This window comes from Tursiops truncatus, chromosome 3 (assembly GCF_011762595.2).
Source record: "Tursiops truncatus isolate mTurTru1 chromosome 3, mTurTru1.mat.Y, whole genome shotgun sequence".
Lineage (NCBI taxonomy): Eukaryota > Metazoa > Chordata > Mammalia > Artiodactyla > Delphinidae > Tursiops > Tursiops truncatus.
In genome coordinates this window covers 105,830,784-105,845,556 of record NC_047036.1, presented here as the reverse complement: position 1 = coordinate 105,845,556, position 14,773 = coordinate 105,830,784, and the positions used below count along the sequence as shown (strand labels likewise).

General features: G+C 34.7%; 1 protein-coding gene across 1 annotated transcript in view; it reads left to right on the top strand.

Annotated features, from left to right (window-relative positions):
• The window catches only part of FBN2 (fibrillin 2), a 234,020-nt gene that overhangs the window by 211,255 nt on the left and 7,992 nt on the right, over positions 1–14,773 (top strand). Inside the window, exons 56-62 of the mRNA XM_019924346.3 lie at positions 4,152–4,277; positions 5,595–5,801; positions 6,752–6,877; positions 8,482–8,604; positions 9,958–10,074; positions 10,691–10,819; positions 12,533–12,652. Of these exons, the coding sequence (XP_019779905.1) occupies positions 4,152–4,277; positions 5,595–5,801; positions 6,752–6,877; positions 8,482–8,604; positions 9,958–10,074; positions 10,691–10,819; positions 12,533–12,652 (948 nt within the window). The remainder of the gene's footprint in view (positions 1–4,151; positions 4,278–5,594; positions 5,802–6,751; positions 6,878–8,481; positions 8,605–9,957; positions 10,075–10,690; positions 10,820–12,532; positions 12,653–14,773) is intronic.

Below are 14,773 nucleotides of genomic sequence, written 5' to 3'. Positions count from 1 at the left end.
TTATTGGGGAAAAAATAACATAATAATAGTATTTCTTAAAATAAATCTATTAGTGATTGCCTGGTGCTAAGAGTCAGAATGGAGAGTGGCTGTAAATGGTTGCTGGGGATCCTTTTGGGAAATGGAAACGTTTTAAAACTGGATTGTGGCAATGACTGTACGACTCCAGAATTTACTAAAAATCGCTGAATTGTACACTTAAAAATGGAAATTTTATAGCCAGTAAATAATACCTCAGTAAAGTTGTTTTTAAAAATGAATCTACCATAGGAAAAGAAACATGAGGATGTCCACTAAATTTTGGTTGTAGTAACAACCAAAAAAAAAAAAAAAGAGAGTAGGAAACAACCTAAATGCCCATCACAGGACGACAGCTAAATAAATGTGGCATGGCAATGCTATGAAACCTTACAGAGCAGTTAAAAGGAATAAAATAGATATGCGTATGTACTGAAGTAAAAATAACTCTAAATATTTGGTTACAGAATAATATATACAATGTGTCATATTTTAAAGAAAATTGTAAATCATACAGTATTTTTTCTGTAGGTACATATGCAAGCCAGTAAATACACAGGAAAAGATTTATTTATTTATTTATTTTTAACCATTAATTCTTTATTTTTGTGTTTATATTGCAACATCATATTGGAATACAAAAGCTTTTCCCCAAGGCCAGCATGCTTTCTTCCACAACAAATTACACTCCAGGTTCTCACTATTGATAACATATATTTAGTTACAAGATGTGCATGCAAAAGCAAAATATGCTTTGTGTGACTTAAGGCCTTGTGAATATTTAGTAAACTTGGTGTAATGAATAAGGAGAGAAAAATGATTTGAAAGTAGTAAGATTGATGATATAACACGAATCAAGAGGGATATAAGGTAATTGTATCATTTTACTGTATTCAGCAACCAGAAAAATCTGAATTTTAGCTATCAAACTGGAAAAATATGGTGTATTATTTTCTCTGCAAATAGCCAAATAGATTAAAAATTAAAAGACTCTATTAGGTTCATTATACAATATGCAAACTGTAAAATATTATTAATCTTTTCTATCGTTACTAGGTTTCTGTGGCAACTTGGAAAATCTTATGCTCAAGAGAAATTTCCCAACATTTGTTTGCATTGTCAGGAAAATTTTTAAAAAAGAAAGAAAATAAATCTAAGATTTGTAGCAATCAGGTCTTTTTAGATATGTTTCAGTTATACGTTTTGAATTACAAAAAACATAACATTAAAGCAGACAAGATCCAGATGGATGCTAAAATTAGTGGGCAAAAATTTAAGAGAAAAAGGATATAAACGCCAATTCGTAGAAAAAGAATTACATCCAGGGACGCTATTAGAGGTTACTGGTCTGAAGTGAATTCAACTGTATGTGTCAATTTTAATTTTTTACAAAAGAGTGAATTCCTGAATTACATATGTAATATTAAATTAATTTTTAAATGTCTGCAACAACCCATCAGATTATAATTGGATTTCATAGTTTCTTTTAATCTAATAGATATTTCATTCGAAATCCACTACTTAATAAAGTTAAAGTAGATCACCTTAGAGGTTTGGTTATGCAGTGGTTCTTTCAAAAACACTGTTTTTCTAAGATCTGAAAACACTGTTCTTACAAGATCTGAAAACCAAGTTAAACCTAGACTCTTAAGTCATGTTTATAGAGTAATATATGTTTCTCAAAGTGTATGAAAGGGTAGAAATAACATGTATGGAAGACACTGTTACAATTCTGACTTCTTCTTACGCATGAGATCCGTTGTAATTTTTTTTTTTTTTTTTTTTTTTTGGTTGCATTGGGTCTTTGTTGCTGCGTGCGAGCTTTCTCTAGTTGTGGCCAGTGGGAGCTACTCTTCGTTGCAGTGCGCGGGCTTGTCATTGCGGTGGCTTCTCTGTTGCAGAGCACAGGCTCTAGGCACGCAGGCTTCAGTAGTTGCAGCACGTGGGCTCAGTAGTTGCAGCGTGCAGGCTTCAGTAGTTGTGGCGCACAGGCTTAGTTGCTCTACGGCATGTGGGATCTTCCCAGACCAGGGATTGAACCCATGTTCCCTGCAATTGACAGGGGGATTCTTAACCACTGCATCACCAAGGAAGTCCCCATTGTAATTTCTTTTTGTCAAGTTATCTCAGGGATTCTCAGTACCAAAGGTGTGAAAGCAAAAGTAATCCAAGACTTTAAGATACATCAAGTTATCTTTCAAGTATAAAAGCTGTACTATATATCATCAAACATGGCAGAACTCACTCAGTATATCCAACAAAAGCCCTTCTTGAAAAAAGTAATTCAAATCAGACAACTAAAATACTAATCAAAATAAAGGTATCAACATTAGGGACAGGATGAGATCAAGAAGGTAGACCTTGAACCCTCAGATTCTAGAAATAAGAAACACTGTACAATTTTTTAAATCCATAACTCAGTTTAATACTTTTGCATATACTTTAAAACTTATGCAATAAGTTTCCTAAAAGAAAAAATATATATCTTTAACAAGAAACATCACAGTGAGTTTCAGAACAATAAGAGCAAGTGAAAATCCTTAAAGCTCCCAAGAGAGCAAAACCAGATTCCCTACAAATGAACCTTAATACTGGGTAAAAGAAAACAGTGGAGCATCAGTATTTTCAAAACATTCTAAGGAAAAATAATTTTGAACTAAAATTTTATATCCAATCTAGTGATAAAGCAAACAAAAATATGGCATTGTCAGAAATGTGTTGTAGAATATTTATCACCCACGTACCCTCTCTGAAATGATTACCAAATTATATTCCAATATATTTTTTAAAGTTAATTCAAGAGGAAGTAGTAGTATACGTGAAGCAATGGTAAGCCAAGAAACCAGTAACCCTTATTATGTGGTTTAAATAGATGCTGGTGGTCCATAAAAACAAAAACATAACAAACCAAAATTTCTCGACCACATCAACATGGCAGGTGACACAGGGAGAGAAGAGAAAGAAGTCATACCAAGGTACTCGTTATGGTCAGAAGCTTTTGAAACAGATACCTCTTGATATTAATAGAAAAATATTCATTAAAGTGTATGTTGAAGTTGTTTCATGGTTACCACTGGAAGAATAGAAGATTACAACTTCCAGACATGAGTTAGGGATGAGAGGAGGGCAGAGAAAACTAGACTGATCGAAGAAATATTGAGAGAAGGGGGCAATAGCATGGTAAATATAAAATAATATAAAATGGCAGGCAAGAGTCCAAACATATCAGTTTGGAAATAGTTCAAATTTCTGTTAAAAGGCAAATGTACTTTTAAAAATTATTTTACAATGCAGCTTGGTGCTTTTTACAAGAAACGTACCAAATCAAAATGTGAGCTAGATTGAAAATAAAGGGGTAGGACAAGATATTCAAGGCAAATGCTAATAAAAAGCAAGCACATGCAAAATAAATATTAACAGATTGAAGATTGAAAAGTATAGACATGAAGGGAGCAATTAATCAGAAGGATTTAATTGTCATGAGTTCTCATGCTTCTGACAACATTGATTTGAAAAATACCTCAAACAAAATTTACAAAATATCAAATAAACACAATAAGTAAGTATATAGGGATTTTAATAAAACAATTTTGCTCTAATATATTTATTTATCACCAATCAAAAGAGCAGTACGGCCTAAATTCCTTCTTCCATTAGCCGCCCTTAACACACTGCTCCACTCCTGTGATTTTACTCAAAGGCAGTCTAGGAACTTGTCCTTTATCCATGGCCTAAGTGCCCTTTTACCCTACTCTCCACCTCTCCCTAACACCTACCCCCCCTTTCCCGCCCTCAGCCTCTCTCTCATATCACATAAATTGGCATCCTCTTCCCCAAAGTTCTTTCTCTCCTTGTCAAGTAATCCCTTTTGGAGGCCAATTTTCTTATTCTCCATCAAATATCACCTCTTCCCCGAAAAGAGGAAGAGGAAAAGAAGGAAAGGGAAAAAAAAACACTTTGTTAACCAAGAACCCATCTTGGAAGGATGAGGTATATTTAAAAATAAATTAGTATTCTATCATATTAGTATTTTGGTGAGGAAGTTTTAAATATGATATAACCCATTAGAAGATAAACTTGTAAATTACAATTTTATAGTCTACTCATGATTCACATTATTTGCTTTTCTAAAGATGAAAATGAATGCAGGACCAAGCCAGGAATCTGTGAAAATGGGCGTTGCGTTAACACTATTGGGAGCTATAGGTGCGAGTGTAATGAAGGCTTTCAGTCAAGCTCTTCAGGAACTGAATGCCTTGGTAAGTTGATAAACGAGTATATTTTACTTGGTAAATGAAACATCTGTTTTGTGACATCATCACAGAAGAGTTCTACATATGTATCCTTGTCTGCTAAACAGATTCCCCAATCTGAGTAATAATCCACATACCTCTTCCTTAAAGGTAGACATCTATTAAAATGACATATTTGTATATGTATGTGTTGTACCTACGTCTATGCTTAATGTAAATAACCATCTTAAATGGTCTTTCCAAAATTAAGATTAATTAAGCTCTATGGAAAATGTGACTCTAGTAAAACTTACATCAGGGGATGATTTAATTCCAAAAGAAAATATTTGCTATGTAAGGTAAGCTTTGCTGTATTAATGATATTAAAGAATATGCCACATTTCAAAAATGCAGTGAAAGTTGATTTTTATTTTATGGTACAGGAAAATGTTTTACAAAATATTTTCTTTTGGAAAATATAAGTCTCAGACATTTTAATGATAACATGCATACATCATAAACCATTTTAGTTAATTATGAGCAGGTGTAAAAGTATGGAGTAGTAAAATTTAAGGCAAACAGAGAACTAGCACTCATCACTGGATTTGGTGCAAAAATAGAACATTTCAACTACATCAGATTGTTCTCAAAATGCTGTCATCTGCTTCAAATCCTAGGAAATTATTAGTCAAGAAATTGGCTATTGTTGTCTTAAATCTAGACCTTTTTGGAAATAGAAAAGATAACCTACAGAAAAAGTGTTCTTTTCTGTTCATATTAACAGTTCATTAGGATGGTTCTTAAAACCACATAAAAGATCTCTTTGCCTACTTATATCATTGAAATCCCTTTATTTATAATTAAAAAACTACTTAATCCAATGTTTGAACAGTATTTTAGATGTCTAAAATACAGGAGATTAGATTGAATATGTACCAAAATTATAACATAGTCTAGAATTTGCTTTTCAAAAACAAATCCTGTTGCTCATTTGCTTATTTAAAGGGAAATAATTTTCTTTGATTTTCCTTTTATCTGGATTCTACAGGAATGGTAGTTTACTATCACTTAGCTGCAGATGAAAAAAAAAGAAAAATCCCAAATCTATTTCTTAAGTATAGTTTCACTTATTATTAAATTTAATAAACTGTGTTTAGTGAAAGAACACTCCGTGAAATTAATCTCCAACAAAACTTTCTAGTCATTGTCTTAAACATTGTCTTAAAAGAATATTTAGCTTTTAAGAAAGTATTTCTAAGGAGAACATTGATTGTCCTATTTAATTTGAAGACCAAGGTGTCAGTTCCTTGACACTGATGCCTATTAACTACATTCTCATTTCAGACAATCGACAGGGACTCTGCTTTGCAGAGGTATTGCAGACCATGTGTCAGATGGCATCCAGCAGCCGTAACCTTGTCACAAAGTCAGAATGCTGCTGCGATGGGGGGCGAGGCTGGGGTCACCAGTGTGAGCTCTGCCCACTTCCTGGAACTGCCCAGTACAAAAAGATATGTCCTCATGGCCCAGGATATACCACTGATGGAAGAGGTAAGGAGTTGAGGAAATTCATGCATATTATTAACACAGTGAACATTAAATCAGATTAATTTTGAAGGAAGTAAAATAATAGCTAAAATATGTGTGCGTATGTTGTGGTTGTATATGCTTTTCGCTAATGCTTCAGAGACTTTGAAAGGTATAATCTTCATATTAAATCTAAAAGGCAGAATCTATTATTATTCCTATTTTAAAAGATAGAAACTGAAGCACAAAGCTTAAACGATAAATCATTTTGCCAAGATCACAGCCTTTTTAAGGGATGGACCAAGGAATGGAACATATCTGTCTAACCCCAAAGCCCATGGATAACTCCTGAACTATACTTGCTTCATTTAAATAAAGGTTACTTGTTTGTTTGTGTGTAACGCATTTGTTTGAGTGTACGCAGGGACTCATTCTGTTGGCAACATATTTACAAACCAGCAAGTCTCATAAATGATTAGTAGTTTCCATTTTTTTGGTACAGTCAGTATACTAATGTCCTAAAAATGTCATTTTCCTCTATTACTATACAGATTCTCGACCCTGTGCTTGATTACTTTGCTAATGAAACCCTTTCTTCAGTCTAATACAAGTGTGAATTTAAAACCAATCCATGGTATACTATCACAAATTCCAAATTAGTTGAACTTCAGAGGGGTAGCTTTCTAGATTCCCAAAAAATAATTCATACTTAGATTGCAGAACGAGTAGACTTCTGTGGGGCTTTCAACATAGCCTTCCTTTTGTTTACCTCTTCCTATCACTTCAGATTCTTTTTTTTCTCTCCCTTCTATGTTGCCACTGGACTGAATGATGAAAAGGTACACCAGCACAATTATGAATGTTGGTTCTTAATGATCTGTCAATTCCTTAATTTCTCTTAGTTTCTAACCAGTTTTATTCTTGCATCTGTATTAAATTACATTTGTTTTTGCCTTGGGGTTTTTGGTGGATAGATATTGATGAATGCAAAGTTATGCCAAATCTCTGCACCAATGGTCAGTGCATCAATACCATGGGCTCCTTCCGGTGCTTCTGCAAGGTTGGCTACACCACGGACATCAGCGGAACCTCGTGTGTAGGTAAGGCGAGGCGAGGCGTCTCTGCATCTGGGTGGTTGTTTCCTACATGTCATTTACTGTCAGCAGAGTATCTTTATTATGGAGCTTTGGAATGTACATTTTGTTAAAAAATGCCATTCCTTTCAGCAGTGTGGTTCTTAATATCATAGGAGTTGTCCAAGGCCTTGTCTAGTAATGTGAGACACAGAATTGTTTAATTCATCAAAAAGTCTGTGCAATTAGGGAAACATAGAAATTATTAAAAATATATTTTCAACATTTTATGTTTAATTTAAAATGTATAAAGGCATGTTTGTTTGTCATTCTTTTAATGAAAGAATAGGACTTTTGATTGTGAAATTGTGTGTTTGCATATGGAGAGAGTGCTTTTTGCTTGTTTCTCATTGTGGTTTTTTTGCATAAAATATGCCAATTAAGCATCATCTAAAATTTCCAGTTGCAAAGCAGTCTCAGTACAGAGACCTTCTACATTTTTACAATCTCTTTTTCTAATTTATTTTATTGTCTCATCGACACCATTCTATGACAATTGGAGGGGGTTGGTAGCTTGCCTTTCTGAGTCTTTCCAAAGCATTTAGTTTTCATTAAAGAAAAAAAACTTTTCTCCTTCATATTTCATCAACTTACATCAACTTGTTTTAATAACAAGCATACCTGGCATGAAAAGGTTAAGAAAAACCAAACTAAATCTTAGTAAACATTCAACTCACTTGTTTGGGCAAGAGAGTGATAGAGACTAGGCTATCAATCATGAGCTTTTAGCATTCTGTGGGCTATCAATCAATGTGTTTTATGGGGGAAATGGAGGTGATTTGCTATCAGAGTCCTAGCAGAAAGAAGGTGGCATATTCAAATGAGGACAGTTTACAGAGACTTGTTTTTGACAAAGAGACAGTATATAAAGGTGCGGGTAGAGTGGGCAGAAACTGCAAGGGATAATGCTGAGTGCTGGGACTGTACCACCTCTGGGCCAAAGATAGAGGGAAAGGTTGAAACTTAGAAGAGGGAAGAAGTTTTGCCCAGAGACCTGCCTTGAGAGCATCTGTGACCTCTGATCCCATCTTGCGAGGAGGGAATTGAGGAATTAAGGACCAGCCTGAAGGCAGAGGGCAGGAGAGCCTGCTAATGGTGTCTGTGCAGTTCAGCCTCCTGGGCCCGAAAACAGGGTGGACCAGGGTGAGGACTGCATCTGAAGGGGGAAGTGGGAGGCTTCCAGCACAGTCTGTGATGCCGAAAGATTCTTAGGGGAGTGTCAGCTAAGAGAGGTTGAGAATTCCTGCCACATCCACATGTCAAAGGAAAGAAACTCTAGCCTTTAAGTTTATGATTCTCAAGCTGTAAACCAAAGTACACCCAATCTAAAAAAATCTAGTGTATTTTTTTAAACCCAGACAGTTGTTCCGGATATTATAATATTTGCCCAAGACACGCTCGACAGAGTAAACCGGTAAATTAATTTAGAGAAAATTGTTCTGTGCCTCATTTCTATTTTCCATTTTAAGTTGAAGAGTAAAAGAAAAAGATGAAGTGAGAATATGGAGGGAGGAAAGGGACTGGTTTTTCCTTCTAACCAATAATTTAATCCTCACATCACTTTTGCTTAGATCTTGATGAATGTTCACAGTCCCCAAAACCCTGCAACTTCATCTGCAAGAACACAGAGGGGAGTTACCAGTGCTCCTGTCCTCGGGGCTATGTCCTACAGGAGGACGGAAAGACATGCAAAGGTGAGTGAAGAGTCTGCATTCTTCTGAAAAAAGAGTCCTCTCTTTTTTCAGATTCAAAGTCAGCTAATCAGGGATGATACTGTGTGTCTCACCTTCACTAAAGCACATCTTCCTAGTGACCATTTTATGATTCATAGAAAATTCTACCAAAGGACACATGCCAGGAGGCAGAGAGAATTAAAACCCGGGTTACAGTGGTTTGCTTCTTACAGCAAACCACCCAAACTGAAAAATAAATTAAATAATACAGAAAGCTATGGTGAAGGAAGAGACTGAACAACTAAAATAATATTTATTTTGTTGCTTATCTGAGATTTCATTTCTCTAAACTATCTTTATTACACATTTACTGCAGAAGATTGAAAATGAATAGGTAAATTTAAATTTTTGCTTACATAGTTTTAGTAGTAATTATCAAACTAAATTAGATAATTAAAAGAGCTTCAATACTATACTCATATGTTCAATTTTGTAGTAAACCTCATCGGTATGAAAATAATGGACTGAGGAAATTCCTGTCTAATTAAATTTTTGAAATACAGTTTATTCTCAAGAAGATGAAGTTTTATTTCCAAGAAATACCAAAAAACAAATACAATAAAATAATAGGAAGCAATATTATACCCTTGGCTCTACTTAGTGAACTGTTATGAGTCAATTTAATTTTGCACGTTTATAGTTATTTTTATTTGAGTGCAACTGTGTGTGTGTGTTTTAAGCTTTAAAATAGTTAGTCTTGTCTGCATCTTACATTGCTCTGTGAATTTATTTAAATGTCTTTTCCCATATTAAGTTCCAATCCAACCAAAATCAGATTTTGAGTTTTCTATCAGTATAGTTCAAATACTAGTTCCATTTATGACTAGAATTATAGATGCTGTGATTTTGCTTCTTCTGGTATTTATGATGGTGTTTTCATTTGGATCCTGAGAACCTGACTCAGTGTTTGTGTTAAGACCTTCATCAATTTTCAGATTCTGTTTTATTTTTGTTTAATCCCTTCTTTAATAGAAATAAGTGACCAGCCATGTGCTAAACTGTGCATTAAATACAAGAATTATAACCTTTGGATATTAGTTTTGAGAACAGTTCATGAACACCACTATGATTCATCCTTTCAGTTTTTTATTTTAAGAAAACTTTGTGGTATGTATCACCTTAGCCATCCTATCATTGTAGCCCATGATATTTATGCTGCTTAAGTATGTGAAAAGAAACTCCTTGCCATATGCATATGGATATCTACAAAGCTTCCAACAAAAATCTAGACAAAATACTCCTTGTGGCTTCCTGAGAAAGGAGGCAAAGCCAGATAACTCTGCTCCAATTTCATAGGCTTCTCTTTCATTGCAGACCTTGATGAATGTCAAACCAAACAGCACAACTGCCAGTTCCTCTGTGTCAACACTCTGGGAGGTTTTACCTGTAAATGTCCACCTGGTTTCACACAGCATCACACTGCTTGTATTGGTAAGACAAAACTACAAAAGAGAAATTTTGCAAACTTTTAGTAGAAGCCTAAAACTGTACTAAAAAAATGGTAGAATAATGGCTCAGTATTTACATTAAAACCAATCCCTCATAATTACTGGTCTAAAAATGTTGTTAATAATAGATTTTTTTTCACTAGAACAATATCCAAAGGAAAAAATCCTGTATAGTCCAAGCACATGCACATGAGGTGTATTCCAGGCAATGCCTTTATATTGCATTCTAAATATAACCATGTTTGTTCAGATAAAATATGAGTAAAGGCTCACTGTAGTTTAGAACATGCTAATGAATATGCTGGGTTTTTTTTTTTTATGTTAGAAGGCACACAGGTTAAGAGACTTTGTCTGTACTATCGAAAACCATGTCCTCAATTGACCCAAAATATGCTCTAATTTCAAATCTCTTGAAATATATTTTTTCTGACCATTTTTGCCTTTAACTTGACCATGAATAATGGTATACATTTCCCTAAAATTCTGTTCTCACATCATGAAACTTAGGCTTTCATACTTCACTTTTTACTTCATGTAGTAAAATTTGAGTCATATAATAATTGGGAAGCTTGACGCTCTCCCACTTTGTGCTTTGCTAGACAACAATGAATGTGGGTCTCAGCCTTCACTTTGTGGAGCAAAAGGAATCTGTCAAAACACCCCTGGAAGTTTCAGCTGCGAATGCCAAAGAGGGTTCTCTCTTGATGCCACGGGACTGAACTGTGAAGGTGAGTTTATTTGCTCAAATATTCTTATTCTAATACAGCAAACTGTTTTCTTTTAACTTCCAAGCCACTCAATGAGCAATTGAGATCATCTCAAAAGAAAAAAAATTAACAAAATAAAACCCAGAAATTGATTTTTTTGTTCATAAATTTTCATATATCATTTTGGGGGCAGAGGAAAACCTTAATGTGATGAAACAAAAATTCTGTGAGTACAAATTGGCTTCTAAAGTAACTGTTTACCTAATTACTGATCTAAAAAAGAATTGAACTGAAAAAGAATTCTGTACCTAATTTAGTTTACAGTAGTGTATGAGTATACCAGAAAAAAATTGGATGTCTGTTCCATGATACTTGAATGTGTAAATATTACATGTAAGACAAAGAACGAATTATAGAGAACCGAAAAAATGTACAGAAAGCTCTGGGAAAAACTGATGGCGATTTTATTTGGTCTGAGACTCCTGATTCACTCTCTTTTCTATAAAGGGCATTTCCTATAAAGTCTCTGTCACAATAGGTATTTCCTATTAAGTCCAAGGGAACATTTAAGTAGGAATAAAATAAGAATTTGCCTGCGGTCAATAAAATATTATATTGTTCTTCAGTATTTCTATTGCATGTGCTAGCGTATGAGACAAATGTACTAGGATTGGTAGCTTTTACAAAATGCTCATGCCAGAGATTCTGAGAGCATATACATCCCCTTTATATTTTTATATACAATTGTAATTTATGTCTTTATTGATATTAGTCACCCTTTAATTAATTATTCTTAGAAATATATGATTTTGAATTCTAGAAATACATTCAAAATTGTTAATATTCTCTAAGAATTTCTCAAAGTTTTTAATATACTCTAAGAATTATAGGACTTTTATATGTATCTAATTTTCCGCCAAGAAAAATTCAGTTTAAAAATTTTCTATTTTAATATTTTGTATTCGAAGTCATTGAGACTTTGAAAGTATTCTGAACATACAGCTGCTTGCCATGTGTGGGTTTGGCTTGTAACCATCCACATAAGATATCATTTATTAATTATCCATATAAATTTGTTACGCATACATCAGACATGCCAATTTCATTTCACTTTTTATGGGTAGGTTTCAAAGCCTCAGTTGTCATTCCAGAAGAGTATGCATGTCTGAACAAAGAAATTATTCCATATGTGTCATAATACTATATCGTGTCTAAAAATAACATATTTAGAATACTTTAAATTTGCATCTAATTAATCTTGAATGGTAATAAAATTTTTTGTGTGCAAACCATTATACTTTTTAGGTATTTCTGTAGTGCTTGTATCTTCCCAAAAATGAGGATTATATGTCAATCACTTTTGAACCCACTGGAATATATAATGCAAAGATATTTATATCATTTACCAAATAAATCATACCGTATGTAGTTAATCCATCCAAAATGCACAACATTTGTGGTTGCTATGGTTGATTTGCTGACATTAAGTTGTTATTTAGAGCACTGACGTGGCATGGCTGGTGGATAGCATAAGAATGATGTGGTTTCTTATCTCAGAACTGTTCTCTGCACCACCACTGATTAATAACCATGTGACTTGGAAAAATCACAGCCCCTCAGTATGTCTTGTTTGTTTGTTCCTGTGATAATAGTTACCCCAGGCTGTGTTTGGAGTTCATTTAAGAATAGTAGAAGAAAGGTTACATAAAGATCTTGCCGGGATTGTTTTTGCAGATGTTGATGAATGTGATGGAAACCATAGGTGCCAGCATGGCTGCCAGAACATCCTGGGAGGCTACAGGTGTGGCTGCCCTCAAGGATATATTCAGCATTACCAGTGGAATCAGTGTGTCGGTGAGCACTCGCTTGTTACACAGCATCTGCTTTTCTCACCTTAAAGCATCTTTGAGTAAAAAGAACGAACAATAAAGACTGGCATTTCAGTGTAGCCTTTAAACCCTAGAACTTAAAAACCAGTACTTAGGACTGATGCATGGGGATCCATTAAACTAGTCTCTGTACATGTGTGTATTTGAAAATATACATAATAAAAATGTTAAGTACCTAAATGGTAACTCAACTAGAGCTTTCATAATTTTAATTTTCTGCTAGGCGTAATTCTAAGTTTCTGAAGATGGTGTCAAGAATCATCATCTTCACATGTTAAGGTCAGAGGGTTTTTATCGGTAATTTATTATCTTTTGATTGGGGGTTGAAGGATTGCCCATCCATCCCCCTCATATAAATCTAAAGGGATTCAGATCAACTTAATGAGCACCATTCATCTGTGCTCTCCAGTCACATATTTAATGAAGAGGCTAAAGGATTTTAAGGTAGAAAAAGTACCTAGTTACAGCAAATTCTATTGAAAACTCCATACAAAAGTGTTTATAAAATAAAATCTGTAGGCACTCAGCTCCCTTTCTTGCACTTGATAGAGTCATGGAAATTCTCCTTTTAAGGAGAGATTGATCAAAGAGAACATTGCTCTCTACTTGAATAGCTGGCTAACTTAGTTAGCATATGCCTAATTTCTTGGCTCCATTTGAATGCCCTTCATAGAGGCACCATCCAACACAGTGTGACATCAGATGCTGGCACAGCAGAACAGAAAGGGGAACAGTGGTCCTGCTGAGAAACAACGGGGTACTTCCTGTTTCTCTGTAGTCATTTAAATTACCCCACATGTATTTCAGATCTTTTACTGTGAGCAATCCACTAAATAAATTAACCTGATTTTATCCTTGGTGATCTTCTCAAAAGAAATTTCTAATGACAGTTTAGTGAATTGAGAAAATCAAGACAAATTTCAAAGGAGGGAAAGCAACTCTGAACGTCATCGCAAGTCTGCTGTGGCCTTGTGCCAGGTTAAAGACAGATGCTTAGCCACACCACAAATAGACACTCGTGGGGGAAATGCAAAAACCACTAATGATCTAGGAGTTAAGGACAGAGTTTGAAAGGATTATCAAAATGATGAATTAGGCAGTCAATCAAAATAACTTCGTAAGTTTAGTTTACTTCTTTTCTCTTCATAGAAAAAAGAATGTTGCAGAAGTTGTTATGCCCTGATTTATTGATTCATAAACAGAGATAAAGTATAGGCACACTCTTCAGAACATAGGGAATGGTACTTTTTTAGATAGCTATTAAACAGTGTGAAACGATTTTATTGTGTTGTTTATAAAATATGAGGCCCAAGCCTCTATTTGGTTAACACCACGGCTTCTTGTTTAATTCTACAGAACTTAAAGCAAAAGAATGATCCTCTAATATTTCACATGTGTCAGCTTAACTAAAATTCTTGTTTTTAAAGTGATCATGAGTGGAAATAGGAACATGTATGGAGTATCAACTCAATTTCTACGTTTTTTAAGTTTCCCGGAGTTTCTGTCTGTAAGCATTTAGTGCGAAAATAGCCACACAGGTTTTCACTGAATTTGGTCTAACTTAAAGTCAGGGCTATGTGATGTATCCCACTTCTTCTTGCTGGGATCCTTGGAATAGGCACTTAAGCAAGGCAGTCACCCCAAAGCAGCTCACGCTGGAGTCCAGCCAGAGGCCAGTGTGCCTTCTAGTCGGGAGAGACCCCCATGGGCAGAGGGATAAGTGGTTTCAAGGATGAGTTCAAAGCTAAAGATACATAAGCAGATATCCCCAACTGCAAGAATTAATTTGTTAGCTTGCTCTGCTAAAATGGGCCTCTGTAAGCAGCAGGCCCCTGGTAAGTAAGATGAAGCAGGGGTTTAATTTGAAAGATTCGAGATTCTTCTGTGCAGGGTTGAGCAGTCCAGCTGGTCTCTAGTAAAATTGCTGACTTTCTTGCCTTGAACCCACAGAACACAGTTGGAATTTTAACTCAAATATATGGCAGTAAGAGAATTAAACAACCCATTGGGAACTAATAAAAGCAACAAGTTAGCAAAATAACAAGCATTATAACAAAATGCAAATCGAAAGGCCACAAATCATTTT